The following is a 14,515-nucleotide window of genomic DNA, read 5'->3' as shown; positions in this document are numbered from 1 at the left end:
ATATCAAGGGACTGAATCCAATACTCGCAGGGAACTGCTGTATGCTGACGTAGTGTTTGGTGGGAGACTGTACTGGAGTATAAGTGCAGTTAACATGTTCTACCTGTGCTTGTGGATTTAGTGCCTTTAACCTTGTCTTGAGAATCAAACATGATCCACATCAGCAGCAAATGAAGTACTCTCTTCAGAGAGACGGTTGTTAATTGGCGAAGGTAAATTGAATATTAAGAGGTGTTTCAAACAAACCGCCTGTAATGTACATGCGTATAAATATTTGTATAGAAATATAGCTCAATTAAAACCTCTTTGGTGATCTCAAAGACAAGTGAACATAGTCTGCACATATTTATCCTTTGCTGTGGCAAGGAAACTGTATTATCTATGTATTTATTGTATGTACCACGTGTAGGGGGTAATTTGTCAGGGGAGGGGTGTCGGATCTATATAGTCCCCCCCCTTTGGTTGAATAATTGCTATTGCCAGAGGGAACACAATCTAAATCGGCATCATTGTGATCAATGCGACTTTGCCAATAAAGCAGAGCAAAGACATTAAATGAATGTGTTCTTTTTAAGTAAAACACACTGACTTCATATTAATTCATATTTGAATAAGTAAAGTCAAGCAGCATTTTCTCTCAGATGAGCACAGGGATGAGGGCTCGAGTGCGTTTCACCTGAACCCATGCTTAGCTTGTCCACACGTCACCAAACACAAAGAGTCTATGTGAGCTCAAAAATACTGCTAGGTACCCAGATGGTGGTTTTTTTTCTGTTTTTTTCTTCCTTAAATCAATGTGGCCACCGCCAATCTTGAAAAACCTGCAGGATGCTGTTTATAACCAAGACTGTGGCAAGATTGCTGTGCATTCGCTGCTTTGAGGTCAAAACTTCGGAACAAAATATATTAGGAAGAATCAATATGGAAAAAAACCCCACTTCAAACATGAGAAATAGTTCTTGGTATATTAGTAATGAGTAAATATATTTGGCTTTTATTTTAACTACACTGTGCAGTCTTTGTTACACTGATTTTTGTTATATTTTGAAACTGTAAAATGAAAGAATAAATACATATATTTGGAATCTATTTCAACTATATGTGTATTTTCTCTATTCTAAGAAATGTTTAACAAATATTGAGATATCCATATGCTTCTCAGAATAGTTAAAGGTATAGTAGAGGATTTTCTTCTTCCGGGTGGATCATCAAATAACTGGTCCTCCCAATTGTCAATCATTCTGGTGATATATGACGTAAGCCCGTCGTACGTGCTCGTCCCTGCGCGCAGCTCACTCCACACGGTTCTCATCATGCCGGTGGCCGACCCGACGCATTATTCTCGGACATTTTTCCACAGTTTCACCCCCTCTGGTGCAAATCTTCTTGTAAAGTGAGCTTATGTGAGCGATGCCGACTTGTGACTTGTAAACAGAGCGTGCACGAGGAGAACTGGGCTCGTGCATGTCTCTCGCACGCGTTTTAGTAGGCGTTCCGTCTCGGGAGCAGGTACAGCGTTGCGCATGCGCGTTTTTTTCAAACGGTGGAGAGGGCGGTTCTTTCCTAAAATTCCTGAAAATCCTCCTGTATACCTTTAAGTTTCATCAAAAAGAAAAAAAAATTCAGAAGTTATTTCTACATTTACAACAGATAACTCAGATGTGTGAAGCATTTTTGAGTGTAAATGTGATACTGGAGACAGAATAGGAAGATCATTTGATGTGAACATTTGATATGACATGTTGTGGTTTTGACTTGATCAATAAAAATGCTAAAGATTTTTTTGATAGTTAATTTGTTAATAATGTATAATAAACCTAAACATATGGAAGTGTTTATGTGTGCATTCAATTATTAGAATTCTTTTACTTTTGTGTTGTAATATTTTGAGATGCACCAATATTTAATGACTAAACAAGCCAGAACAAACACACAAAAAAAGATCCTGAATATATTATCATTTGAGACACTGGAACCAGCATCCATTGGAAAAATGTGCTTTATAAATTGTTGCCAATTGATTTTATGTTAATCCACCAACTGACTAATTGAGTCATCATGTCAGCACGGGCTAATTCACACGCAGAGAGGCTGTTATGAGGTATCAAACAGAAAATATAATGCATTGTTGGGAGAAAAAAAAATGGACTTCTCATATTCAAAATACTGGTTCTTTGATTTGGAAGAGTGTTTCAATCCAGGTCTGGAAGAAGCAGCGGGGGCCAAACTAAAAATAATTTCAGATAATTAATTAAAGGTTCAGGACATAAGCAGGCAGGAGAAGTACAGACTATTTAAAACTCTCTCTCTCTCTCTCGCTCTCACTCACAAAAATGTCACCTTTAATATAGTATTGTGCGGAGAGAATATACACATGTGTTCAGTGAAAAGCAGGCTGTGCTGATTTATTTTCACAGCTTCACGTGTAAGATTTCAAACATTTGTGTCTGCATACAAGGTGAGTCTCAGGAACGGGGAGATCAAGCGTGAGCGACAGACAGAATAGGATGTTGAGTGCTTAGTGGCCTCAATAATGACACCAAGTGAACATAGCAGATGTTTGCAAGGGAAGGGGATCTGAAGAAAACAAATCCTAATTCCTGCAGCTGTTAGTGTCAACATGGGCACATGGCATTTTTATACAGATGCTTCGGAATGAGCGTGCACTAATACACTGAGCCTTTACACAGCCATATATTATCCTTATATTACAGAGTAATCCAGCGAAAGCCTTGGTCAGGCAGCCCCTGTGTTGTATGTCATAAGCATTTCTAATAGCAAAGCATGGGCACTGATTACAGATGAATGAGGGAGAGGGAAAGAGAGGGAGAGTCTCGGCACTTCTCATCAATAAAGAATGAAGCAATTAAGCTAATCTCAGACTGAAGGTGCCCTTTCTCCTTAATACCTACCATATCCCTTCGTGGAAACACCAGCAACTGGACCTCATGGAACAACAGCCCCACGACGAGCTAACAGCTCCTAAACTTACTGCCAGTGAAGCGCTACCTGAAAGCAAACGCTTCATGACTCGTTTGCTCAGATCTTCTTCATATGTGGCGAGGAGGCACACGGATGAGAGTGGTAAGCTTTACCTACTGGCCTGGATTGCCGGGGCACTTGACGGGATGAGGCCAGCATCATTGTTATTATTTACACCTTAGCTTTTCCTGCTGGGACGACTCGCAAGTGTTTGCTGTGAAAATGATGTCCTGGTCTGTCAACAAACACACAACACACCTATTTTGATCATTTCAATCATTTAACAAGCAAACATCGCAGAGTCCTGCTGGAAAGCGTTGCGATGTTCCTCAGTTTTTTTTTTTGGTGGTTTTTTTTTTTTTTTTTATATTACGATTTATTATCTGGGGTTTAATTGAAATGCCGATGGTAGAGTTGATTAGGACTCTCGCCTCACTGCGGGATTATTAATGCTTCGATTCCGGGCCCGAAGTTGAGTTTGCACGTTTGTCTTATGGATACTTCTGTTTTTCTTCTCACAGTCTAGATGTACGTGCGTACGACCCGGGTGTATTACTGAACTGGTTGTAGTTGTTAAGACGTTTGTCCTGATACTGTATGTTCTGGTGATCCGACCGTGGGTCCCGGCCTTTTGCAGCACTATAAGCTGGGATCAGCTCCAGCTCGTTGTAACCCTCAGTTGTCACAATGGTATAGAGGATCGTTGGATCAGCTCATGGTGCACATCAGCAATTATTTAAAAATAAGGAATGCTTGATTTGGGAACTACACCTTTTATTCGGCACAGCGGTGAGATGAGGGAAGCAAATTGTAACCAAACGTTCGGTTGGTTGAAATCGCCATTGTGGGTCCCTCAGCAAAGCCCTCAAGCCTTAACTGCTCAGACCGGATCAGGAAGGGCATCCGGGGTAAAAACCTTTGTCAAATCAAAGATGCAGATCACGTGATCTGTTTGTGGCCATGGCCAGCAGGGTTCACACACCTTATCTCATTAGGCTCCACCTGCCACAGTCATTACTGATGACGAAATAATACAGCATGACTTTTCTAAATGACCAGCGATACATTTGATGCCACTTGTTTATCTGTGGTAATTATTTTATATTCAAGTTGAAACTGATGTTATTTTTATGCGCTCACTCTTTTTTCTGTGTCAAGCAGTGACAAAGTTTCTCATAATGCACTTTGACATGCTCACAAAGGTGCCATGTGTACATCCACTCCGAACGCTTTGGCCTTCAGTATGCTTGTACATCTAATTTAGATCTTTGACTACAGGTGACAAAATCCTGGATTTAAAAAGGATTAAGACTTAAGTCCACTAACTCTCACGAGTCCATAAACATCTTGTGTATTTCTGACTTGGCCTCCATAAAAGGATTTATAGACACTACATGACAGATGAAGAAGAGCGCTCCCATAACAAAAACACCACTCCCAGCCTGCGCTCTCACACCACTGAAGCTGTTTAACAACCCCCCCTTTACCGAGCAACACAGACCCCACCGACAGCAAAAACGACACACAGAGAGTTTGAGCCCAGTCCTGACTGAATACCATAAGGACCTGGATGAAGGTTTTCTTTAGTTAAGCACCAGGCGAGTCACACCAGCAACATTAAACTTCCTCGAACCTTTAGTGAAGATAAAAAACTCTCTGGACTTCTTTCACAGTCAAAACCATCAAACTCGCCTGTGTGGTTCAGTTGGTGCCATTTACTGAGCGCGGGTGCACGCTTTCATGTCTGTGTGTGATTCTGAATCGCCAGACAAGATGTACTTGTGCGGCGTAATAAGGTCTGACTGCAGGTCACTAAATCTCACTACGTGGAACTCTTAAGAGTTAAGCAGGCAAACCGTCGTACGGCCAAACGGATGCTCTGTCCAATCCGCATTTCTTTTTTGTCTCTCTGTTTCCCTTCCTTCTCATTACCCCCTCTCATCTGCCACTCGCTCTTCCTTTTCCCTCCTCTCGCCCTTTCCAGAAGGTCCTTCCCTAAAACCCCAGAGAGAGGGGGAGGAGCCTGGGATGGCGAGGACGCGCTGGTAATCCGTGCAGTGACCCAGGTCAATTCAATTATCCTGTTTTCTTTCGCTGTGCGACGCGTGTGCCCATTTCACAGCCAACTCCCTTAATGCGCCCAGGATTAGCTTCTCTTACTTTTAATGATCTACCTATCGACGCCTTGGGCCCCACAATACACACACTTACAGACACCTCCACGCAAACACACACAGGTAACTTTTTCATGTATAAGTTTTGGTGTAAAGGAATTCACTAAGCAATTCTGCAAGGCTGAGGATCAAGAGAGGATTTCACTAAATAAATATGTGTTCACCAGTTTGCTTGTTTATGTGGGAGTGCGGCTTACATAAACTGCAGTAAGGAGAGGGTTGTATTATCCATCTGCATTTACCCAGGCTTCACCTCACACCTCCAAGATTTGAGATAATCATCTTAGTCCTAACACGTTAGTGGACAAGCTCGCTAATCTCAACCCCGGAGGAGGAAAAGAGGTCATTTTAAAGTAGTAAACTATGCGGATGACTGACATGCATTAGCCATTCAGAGTGTTCAGCATTGCTCTACTGTATTAAATTGTTAAGTGCTGTATTGCGATCAGCAGAAAGTCAACAGAGCAACTTGACTGATCTCTTGTAGCTGTGGTCCTGCTGGTCAGCAGGTGTCTTTTAAAGGACAAAAAAAGGTTTTATTAGAGATAGGTGTTGAGATGACACTTTCACCCACTGAGCCAATCTAATCTTGTTATCTCACCAGTCATTCACTAATTACATGACTGAATAAATAAGTAAGTAGGAGCCAGCATTACAAAACTGTACCAAGTCCAGGAAACTGTAAGAGCTCAAAGATATCAAATCAGCATGCAAAGTCCTTTCCAGGATAAAATGGCTTTCTTTTGGCCCTCCTCCACCGTAACAATTTGGAAAGCAAGTCCAAGTTGATTCCACCTGCTGTTGGGACATTAAACTGATAATCTAACAACCAAATCCACTGTTAAAATGATGTTTTGAAAGCACATGGTTTCTTGGAGTCGGACCTTCCGCAGACATTTGAAGGTGAGTGAGGGCTTTGGCATCCTTACCTGGGATTTCCTGCCCATTGTAGCTCCATCCAGCTACAGCCAGCATGGACGGCAGAGGAGATCCAGGCCTACTGTCCCTGTCCCGCTCCCTGTCCCGCTCTCGGTCCCAGTTCCTCTCAGCCTGCTGGGTAATGTGTCTGACTGTGTCCTTGTTTTTTCTGTTCTTCCTCCGTCCAGACCCAGACAGGGGTTGCCATGGCCCTTCTCCGCCTCCTCCACCAGCCCCCCTAGACCCCGGCTCCCCCTGGCTCTGAGCGGCCCCCCTGGGAGTGTCCCGTGGATGCGAGGAGGAGGCGGGGGACACCTGTTCCTCTTTGACGGTGACAGGTCTGTAGTCATGTGGCCAGGCGGGCTGGGAGTCGTGACAGGTTTCTTCCTGGCTCTCGTGGCTCTTGGGGGGTTCTTGGTCCTCCTTCCCATACGTGCTGCCTCCCTCGTGGCAGCTGGCGATGGCCGAATCCCCGGAAGAGTTGGCCGGGCTGGTGCGACGCGCAAGCCAAGGGGAGGTGCTGCGACCAGACATGATGGAGGCCAGGGCTTCAGAAGCCATGCCCACTATCCCTCCCCCTCCCCCTCCCAAACCCGCTCCTGCAACACCCCCTGCTCCTGTGATACCCACTGCTCCCCCACCCCCTCCGACTCCCGCACCTCCACTGAGGCCGGCGGCAGCGACAGCTCCCATTTCGAAGTCGGCCAGCTCGTCGGCCATCTCGGTGCGAATGCTGATGTCCAGCGCAGCCTTGATGAAACTGTGGCACGCCTGGACAATGTCTGTCATTTGCAGGTAGCTGGCAGCCGACATGACCTCGATCACGTTCTTACTGGTGAGGGCGAGATGTGCCGAGTACATGAAGTCCAAGATGGCTTTGAAGCCTGTTGCAGTGACAATGTCCAGATGAGTGACAGTAGTCTGGTGGTGAGGCTCCGCCCCTTTTTTCACCTGCGAAGAGAAGACGTAAGGGCATTTACAGCATTGCTTTCTTCTCAGTTAACTCAAGCTGAATGGAAATAAATCCAAACACGACTTCTGACACTCATTTATCAGCGTGAGAAGACAAGCACAGGAGTGAGTCTCTGACTTTGTCTTCCAGTGAGAGTACCTGGCAGTAAAGAGTCTTGAAGTAGCGTGAGGAGCCCAGGAGGACGTTCTTATGGGCCTTGAAGATCTTCCCATCCACAATGACACAGGCATCACAGAGGATGCCGTGCTGTCTCTGCTCGTTGAGCTCTCTGAGGAGCTGACGGTAGTGAGAAGAGATCTCCATGTCCTCCTTCCTGTTGTTCATCTGTGTAGCTGAACAAAAGCCTCTCCTCCAAACATCTGTCGGGAAATGAATGAAAACACACGATCAATCAACTTAAAATGCTGTTTTTCCGCGAGTCAACACTTTGTGAGGATCATTAAATCTTCAACGGCGACATAAGATTGTTTCGGTTTTAAAAACCTTCTGCAGGAGAAATGTAGAGATGAAATCGACTCCAACATATTCAGATATTTCTCCTTTAAATTAATATATTTATGGCTGATAGCTCAATGCAAACCCTTGATTTTATTTTAACGTAGCTGGGAGAAAAAAAAAAGGGAATTGAACTGAACCACTCCTTTAAAGATGAGCCAGGGTAAGGATATGTCAGTAATGACTGTGACATGAAAACAATGACATCAATGGAAACCACATCTCAACTGCTGTAGTTTGATGTCTAAAAACAGCCCGGTAACAAATAGTCAGAAATCTGTGTTTAAACCGTGTCTGACAGGTTCATTTGTGTGTGTGTGTGTATGAGAGAGAGAGAGAGAGAGAGAGAGAGAGAGAGAGAGAGAGAGAGAGAGAGAGAGAGAGAGAGAGAGAGAGAGCTTATTAAAAATGTCAGTTAAAAACTGTAACACTATCACAAGCCAGTTTGGATGGAGAAAAAAAACATAATTTAGTATGAACCACTTTACCATTACATTTATCAATAAACACCCTGCCTCAGTTTCTTGTTATTTTTTTTTTTTCATCTGGTTTCCACTGTGAATATTCAATCAGCTGTCTAGTTAAGACGAAAACTCACTCTTGAACCTTCACCTCAGTGTTTCAGATCTCGCACGGTTCAGTCTGGGTTATGAACACAAAGTTTTTCTCAAAACTACAGAGAGAGGACCCTTAATGACAATTTGTGGAGCTGTTCAGCTGTCAGTGAATGAGATCCAGCTTTCAGTTTCCATTGATTCACGACGGTGTGATAGGATTACTGCGCCACTTCATTACTGTCGCAAAAACACACAATAGCTCATTTTCAAATGTTTGCAATATTACCCGATCGAGCTCTTTGTCTTATTTGATACTCTCGGGTTACTAAATATTGGCATCTGAGGTGAGTGTTGGGTTTTGCTGGAGTGTAGATAAAACGTATCTGGAGGACATCCATGGTGCAGGGACGCTAAAGACTTCGGGGACTCCAGAAGGAGCCATGAACATGTTGAACCATGCAAAGAAGTGGTAATGAAAACAAAGCGAAACCACATAAGCCGGAGCAAACACAAACATGCACACTCATTGCAGAAGAAGAGCAAGACGGAGGCACGCACACTCAGGCAGTACATTAGCCGGAGCATTAGCAGCCGCCGCTCCTGCTCTTGTCTCAGTGAGGGCTGAATCGCGGGGACGCAGAGTGTTACCAAACGCAGCAGTGATTTGTTTTGGGAACGCCACAGCTGTCAGCTCTCGTGGGCCATCCTGAAAGATGACAGCTCGGGTTGGCCAAGGTGACAGCAGCGTTTGCTCGGGGGCCGGCACACTTCAGGTCATGTTTAGCAAAGCTCTGCTCAACCTGATGGCTTGTAAGATCAGATAAATCCACAGTGTCTCCCACGTCCACTTGGACAAACACACCTCCCGTGAACGGCGGTGGACAAGAGGACGGAGTGATGGTGACGACTCCTGAAGCCCCGAGAGCGGAGGAGCAGAAGTCAATCAATGCGTGGCTACCTCAAAACCTTTCATGCTGATTGGTGTTTCTTCAAGTCAAAGAGAAAACTGTGAGGAGGAGGAAACTTGGGTATGAATGTGGAATAACAGTGTCCCTCAGAGTTTCAAAAGGCAAGTTTTGACGCAAGTGTTTTTATCCTCCAGCTCACACATTTCAAAAAAATCTATTGGCAGTCTAACCTTGAGATATTCTTTCCTTTCTGCATTGCTCTGATAGAGGTATTGAATGTCTTCACCTCTCACCTTTGGAGACAAACTGAGCGGCTTTAAAGACACAGTGGCTCTGCTCCTCCTCTCTCTGCTCTTCTTCTCTCAGGGCCACTGGCACATTCAATTGTATAGCCTGGTCTATAAGATAGGCTCCCTCTCAGAGCCACATAAAACACAAAAGGAGTCATTTATTGGCTGAGACATATTCCTGCCATTCCTATTCCTGTTTTTTTCCAGCCTGTGTGGACGGTGAAATAAAGGGTCAGTGTACAGTGCACACCGGTCAGCAGTTCCCATTTGAGACGTGCGGTAGGTCAGAGGAAGCGGTGGAAGAAAGCGACCTATACCGAATCAAGAGCTGGGGCAACGCTGCCATTGCTCAAGTGTTGTATTTGAGGTGGTGTGTTTCCACCGCTGTTCCCGTTTTTCAAAGTCGGGTGGCAACAATGACAATCTCTTGATTAAAAAGGCAAAAAAAAAAGACTTCATCCAAACTCCAGAAACCCCACTGACCTCCGCTGTTACCTGTTAAGTTATTCATCTCCAAAATGTTCAGCTTCTTTTGACGTAAATTGAATTTCATGTGATGTACTTAGACGCTGATTACAGCCTATTTTTCTTTGTCATTACCTGAAACTCTTGTTTCTACATGCTGATTGGATAAAGGAAGGTTTTCAGATTTTACCTTGGACTCTGGAAGACTGTAGAAGGCATTTGTTCACAAATGTTTAATTTACCTTTTATTTTTTTTTTACCAACACATTAGTGAATGACGAAAATAATTAGTTTCAGTTCAAGCGAAAGCATTTTCTAACAAAATTGCATCCGTCTCCAACGTAATGGAAAGTAGACTGTGACGATACTATGAAGATATATCAGACTTTTGATTAAAAAACTAAGGTGGATTTTTATGATTACGGATTTTAGAGATATTATTTTGTGATTTCATTTGATTTACTACTCAAGTAAACACCCTGTTAATGAAGAATTGAAACCAAACCAATGTTTTCTTTTCATATTCTGAAGTCCAAAAACAAAAGATAATCTCGCAGCAGCGTGCTGCACTCTCTCACAGGCACCAAGTTTCTCAAGAAGCATTAACAAAAATCTCATTAGGTGAGCTTGTGTGAATGTGGCGAGAGTGTGTGGCTGGGACTGCACTCAAAGACATGGTAAATGGTGCCTTAAATTTAACAAAAACAATGATCAGTGGAGGGTAAAACAACAGCGGGATCGGAGAGAACGAGGGAAAGAGAGAGAGAGAGCGAGAGAGGGAGAGAGAGAGAGAGAGAGAGAGAGGTCTAATCAGATTTATTGCTTCAACAAACTCGCAGACATACTGAGTTAGTAGTTCGGTAGAGAAGAGGAGCTTTTATGGAGTGCATTTTGACCTCTAAGCTCTTTGCTTGCCTAATTGGCTTGTTTAATTTCAACATGTCCAATTCCCTCCAGTTACAGACTCTTTTTTTCCAGAGGAACCAATCACAATCTGCCCCTACTGGGATACATAACCCCCCCCCCCCCCCCCCCCCAAAGACCAATGGCAGGATAAAAAGTCATGTAAGCATAGCCTTGATTTACAGCACTTCTCTTTTTTTCCCCAAAAAATATATACTTGACATGAGATGGCAAAGTAAGGCAAAATGAACTTGTCAAACAATCAACCACAGCGAGAGAGAGAGAGAGGCAGTGACTTTTGTGTCTCATCCAAAGCATTAGCACTCTCACCAAGGCTACAGAAACTAAAGCCTGCTTTCAGGATGTCACACAGCAGGGAAAAAAAAAAAAAAGCTTTTCATCCCTCTATGAAATTGTACTGCAAGAAGAAAAAAAAGCAAAAAAGCAAGGAAAAAGTCATCAGGAGGCAGGCTGACAGTATTTGAGCTCTTATTTGTGGTCAGAGACGATTGTTTCAGTAAAGCATGCCACCAGAGCTCCGAGTCCCTGTCACCCTTCTGAGGACAAATCAAAAGTGACTGTCCTCCTTAACCCCTCCTTTATTCAAGAACACACACACACACACACATACACACGCACACACACACATACAGAAGAGCCCCCATTCCCCTCTAAACACACACGCACCCATTCCCTGTCCCCAAACACACAAACACAAGCTAAAAACACCCACGTTCACACGCTTAGCGGAGCCGTCATGGCATCACAGCCGGTTTGTCCTGGTCACATCACAGCAAAGTCACTTTAGGCCCAGCCAGACAACTAAGGAGATGAGACGTGTGATGGAGTGAGAGAATGGGGCTTCCTCCTTCTTGTGTTTCTCTTAATGCAGCCTGTCCCTCCGAGCTACTCCTCATCCTCCTTGACCACGCAGGACAAAGCGCAGACGGAGCGCAAGGTCCTTCTGGATCAAAGCCGAGCCGATCTTTGTTTGTACGAGATTTAGCACGAAGCTTTCGCGGCATTCACCCGCCGCCAAAACTCCGCGGATGTGTTCGCACATCACACCGGTCGAAGATGTTTTCACATGTGCAATACGTGATTACACAACATATTTCCTCGTATGGAGGTACACTTTGTCTCCGGTGTCCTCAGATTCTCTCCTCATTAGCATTCTCCGCACAAGGTACCAGCTTTAACTGGCTTCCTTTATGAGCGCCTGTGCACTATCTGGGCAGTCTCATACTGTTGCGTTTATATTTATTTTGAATTAAGGGATTTTCAGTTGGTCAGGGAAAATTATCATTAAGTGGCCAGTGTGCTGCTTGCAAAACTGCCACCCTCAGCTAATCACTCCACATTCAAATTGTGGCCTTCTGCTGCACAAATGTAACAATTTCTGCTCATTATTTGATAACATGAGTTCGGCATGTCAAACTGAGGGACACACGGAGTTCACACAGTCCCCCGATTGAGTTGTCAAACAAATAAAGCCATTAACAAAAATTACAAATTGAAGTGAAATGAACAAAATTTAAAGTGAAACAGATGTTTTGTTTTGTTTTTCAAATATAAGTTTGCAAAGCACAGATGAGATTTTTGTTCATGTAACATCTTTGCAAAAATCCCTTGGGTTTCATATATGGGCGCAGCATGCTTTCAAATAAGCAACTGGTTGTGAAAATCTCACTGAAAATGTTCTCCAGCTGTGTGCCTCAGTCATAAGGACATTTAAATGATTGTTATTTGGCTCTGGAATTGATGCCCTCGTTCAAAAATTAAGGCTGCGAAACAGTTTTTTTCTCCAAAGGCTACTCCACTCCAAAAGTGATGAAATCATTGCACCTGATTAGATTTTCAAATATTCCTTCTGGTCTTGACATTAGCCCAGCCCACATGTGCATTGCGCTCCATGTTTACTCGTAAATTGAATGAAATACTTGGAAAATGCTAATTATGGACATAAGTGCTATTTTTTATAGTATTAATTATCTCTGCTCGAGCAAAGCATCTCTTATTTACTGTTACAGCACCTGATTGATCCTTTTTTATTAATTTCAATTTAATCCAGTGTATCTCAAAAATCATATTTAAAGTACTTTTTCTGTACTTTTTTGGGGGGTGTGCTAGTACTCAACATATGCACAATCTTCAAAGAAGGATGAAGCAAGTTCCTCTTTCAAACTAGAAATGGAGAAATGTACAATATAGGGATTTTATCAGTGTCTGGTGAACTATTAGCCATTTTACAACAGATGCATTTTGTAATTTTCATGTTGGGATTTGTTTTCACATTGCCATTACAGTCTTGAACTGTAGAAATACCCTTTAATAATCTCTGGGTTGAAAGTTTCAGTTCACTCTATAATATTTTCATAAGTGCATTGCAAATATTCAAAGCCACCGTGATGGTGCAATTTTTATATTTCCACACACAACTTTAATTTCTACTTCAGTATATCAATTCTTTCACTATTTCTAATCCTATTGAGAGAGGAAGCCTGGTAATGTTTTATACTGGTGGTACAATGACAGAGTAAAACTCTCTTATACTAATTTTAATACCATCATAACATAATGATCAAGCAGGACCTGAGTAAGGTGTAGTCAGATATTACAGTCATAAGTTGAACGCGACTGAAGTAGTAGTATTGAAAAGAAAAGAGTGATTTTGTTTTGGTTAACACTTATTGAATACTAAATTAATAAATGGGCAAAGTAAAACATGCATTGAGACAAATATTCATTCCAGGATGTGTGACATATGTTAGGATATGCAGTATAACATTACAAAGCTCTTTGAGGGTCTGGTAAATGGCCCGGAAATTGCTATATATGTGAATATATGTGAACGATTATCTTATCACTTACGCAAGAGTTTGACTTCAGCGTCGAGGTGTAATGAATCTCTCACATCTTTACTGATACGTGATCAGTTGGTTTCATTTCAACATGAAAGCAAACTATATCAGCAGCGATTTCCCTCCTTTTAGCGTCCCCACCGTTATCTTGGCACACGCTTTGAAAGTCAGCAGGGAGGACGCAGTAAAACCTGTCCAGAGATTGAAGAAGCGAACGAATGCGAGGACGGAGGAGGACTAAACAGCCAAGAGCTGGCTCTCATGTAATCAACCATCGCATGCCTTCAGCATCAATGTTTCTTTATCAGTTAAGCTACAAAAGCAATATATTTCTTCTTCTTTTTTTTTTACTTGCTTTCTAGTAGTGACGTGCAAATCACTGCATTCATTGTCTATGGAAAATGCTTTAAACAAATTATGCTGTTGATATTTGAGAAACTCAATGACATGATGTGTTAATCGAAATAGAACCATGCATGAATTTGATCTGTTTTAAGACACCTTTTGCTGTGTATCGCTCGGAAAAGAAGTGGATAAAATAAACGTACTACTCGCAAGGATAGAATGATTTAAAAAGAGTTTTTTAGCTGGACAATCGGGGCACTGTTCTTCAAACACACAGCAGCACGCAGAGGGCAGCCATCACTTTCCAGAGTCAAACCTACAGCTCTCTCAACTGAAACAAAGCCGAAAAAGTTCTTTTAGATTTCAAGGTTTACGACTTTGATTTTGAATATAAAACTGGGAGCGTGACAAATGCTACAGATGATCGCCGAACACTTGAAAATATGAGGATCGCCAAAGGTCATTTTGTATACAGGTTGAGGACATGAACGAGGTAAAAAGTCGAAAGAGAGAAGAGGAAGAGGAAGAAAAAAAGAGTCGAGCTGAATGACGGCGATAAAGCACATGGAATAACCAGAGAGAAAAGTGGTAGAGCACAATCACAGGCACGGCAAGGCTACAACGATAGAGACGGACGATAGAAA

At 42.8% G+C, this 14,515-nt stretch overlaps 1 protein-coding gene across 1 annotated transcript in view; it reads right to left on the bottom strand.

The window, feature by feature from the left end:
• Positions 1-7,371, bottom strand: part of zbtb46 (zinc finger and BTB domain containing 46) — a gene marked incomplete at both ends in the record, with an annotated part of 40,847 nt that extends 33,476 nt beyond the window's left edge. Inside the window, 2 exons of the mRNA XM_080497537.1 lie at positions 6,086-7,025; positions 7,186-7,371. Of these exons, the coding sequence (XP_080353663.1) occupies positions 6,086-7,025; positions 7,186-7,371 (1,126 nt within the window). The remainder of the gene's footprint in view (positions 1-6,085; positions 7,026-7,185) is intronic.
• Positions 7,372-14,515: the final 7,144 nt, after the last annotated feature.

The sequence above is a fragment of the Blennius ocellaris genome (assembly GCF_963422515.1).
Source record: "Blennius ocellaris genome assembly, chromosome: 5".
Lineage (NCBI taxonomy): Eukaryota > Metazoa > Chordata > Actinopteri > Blenniiformes > Blenniidae > Blennius > Blennius ocellaris.
This window is presented reverse-complemented; position numbering and strand designations above follow the sequence as displayed.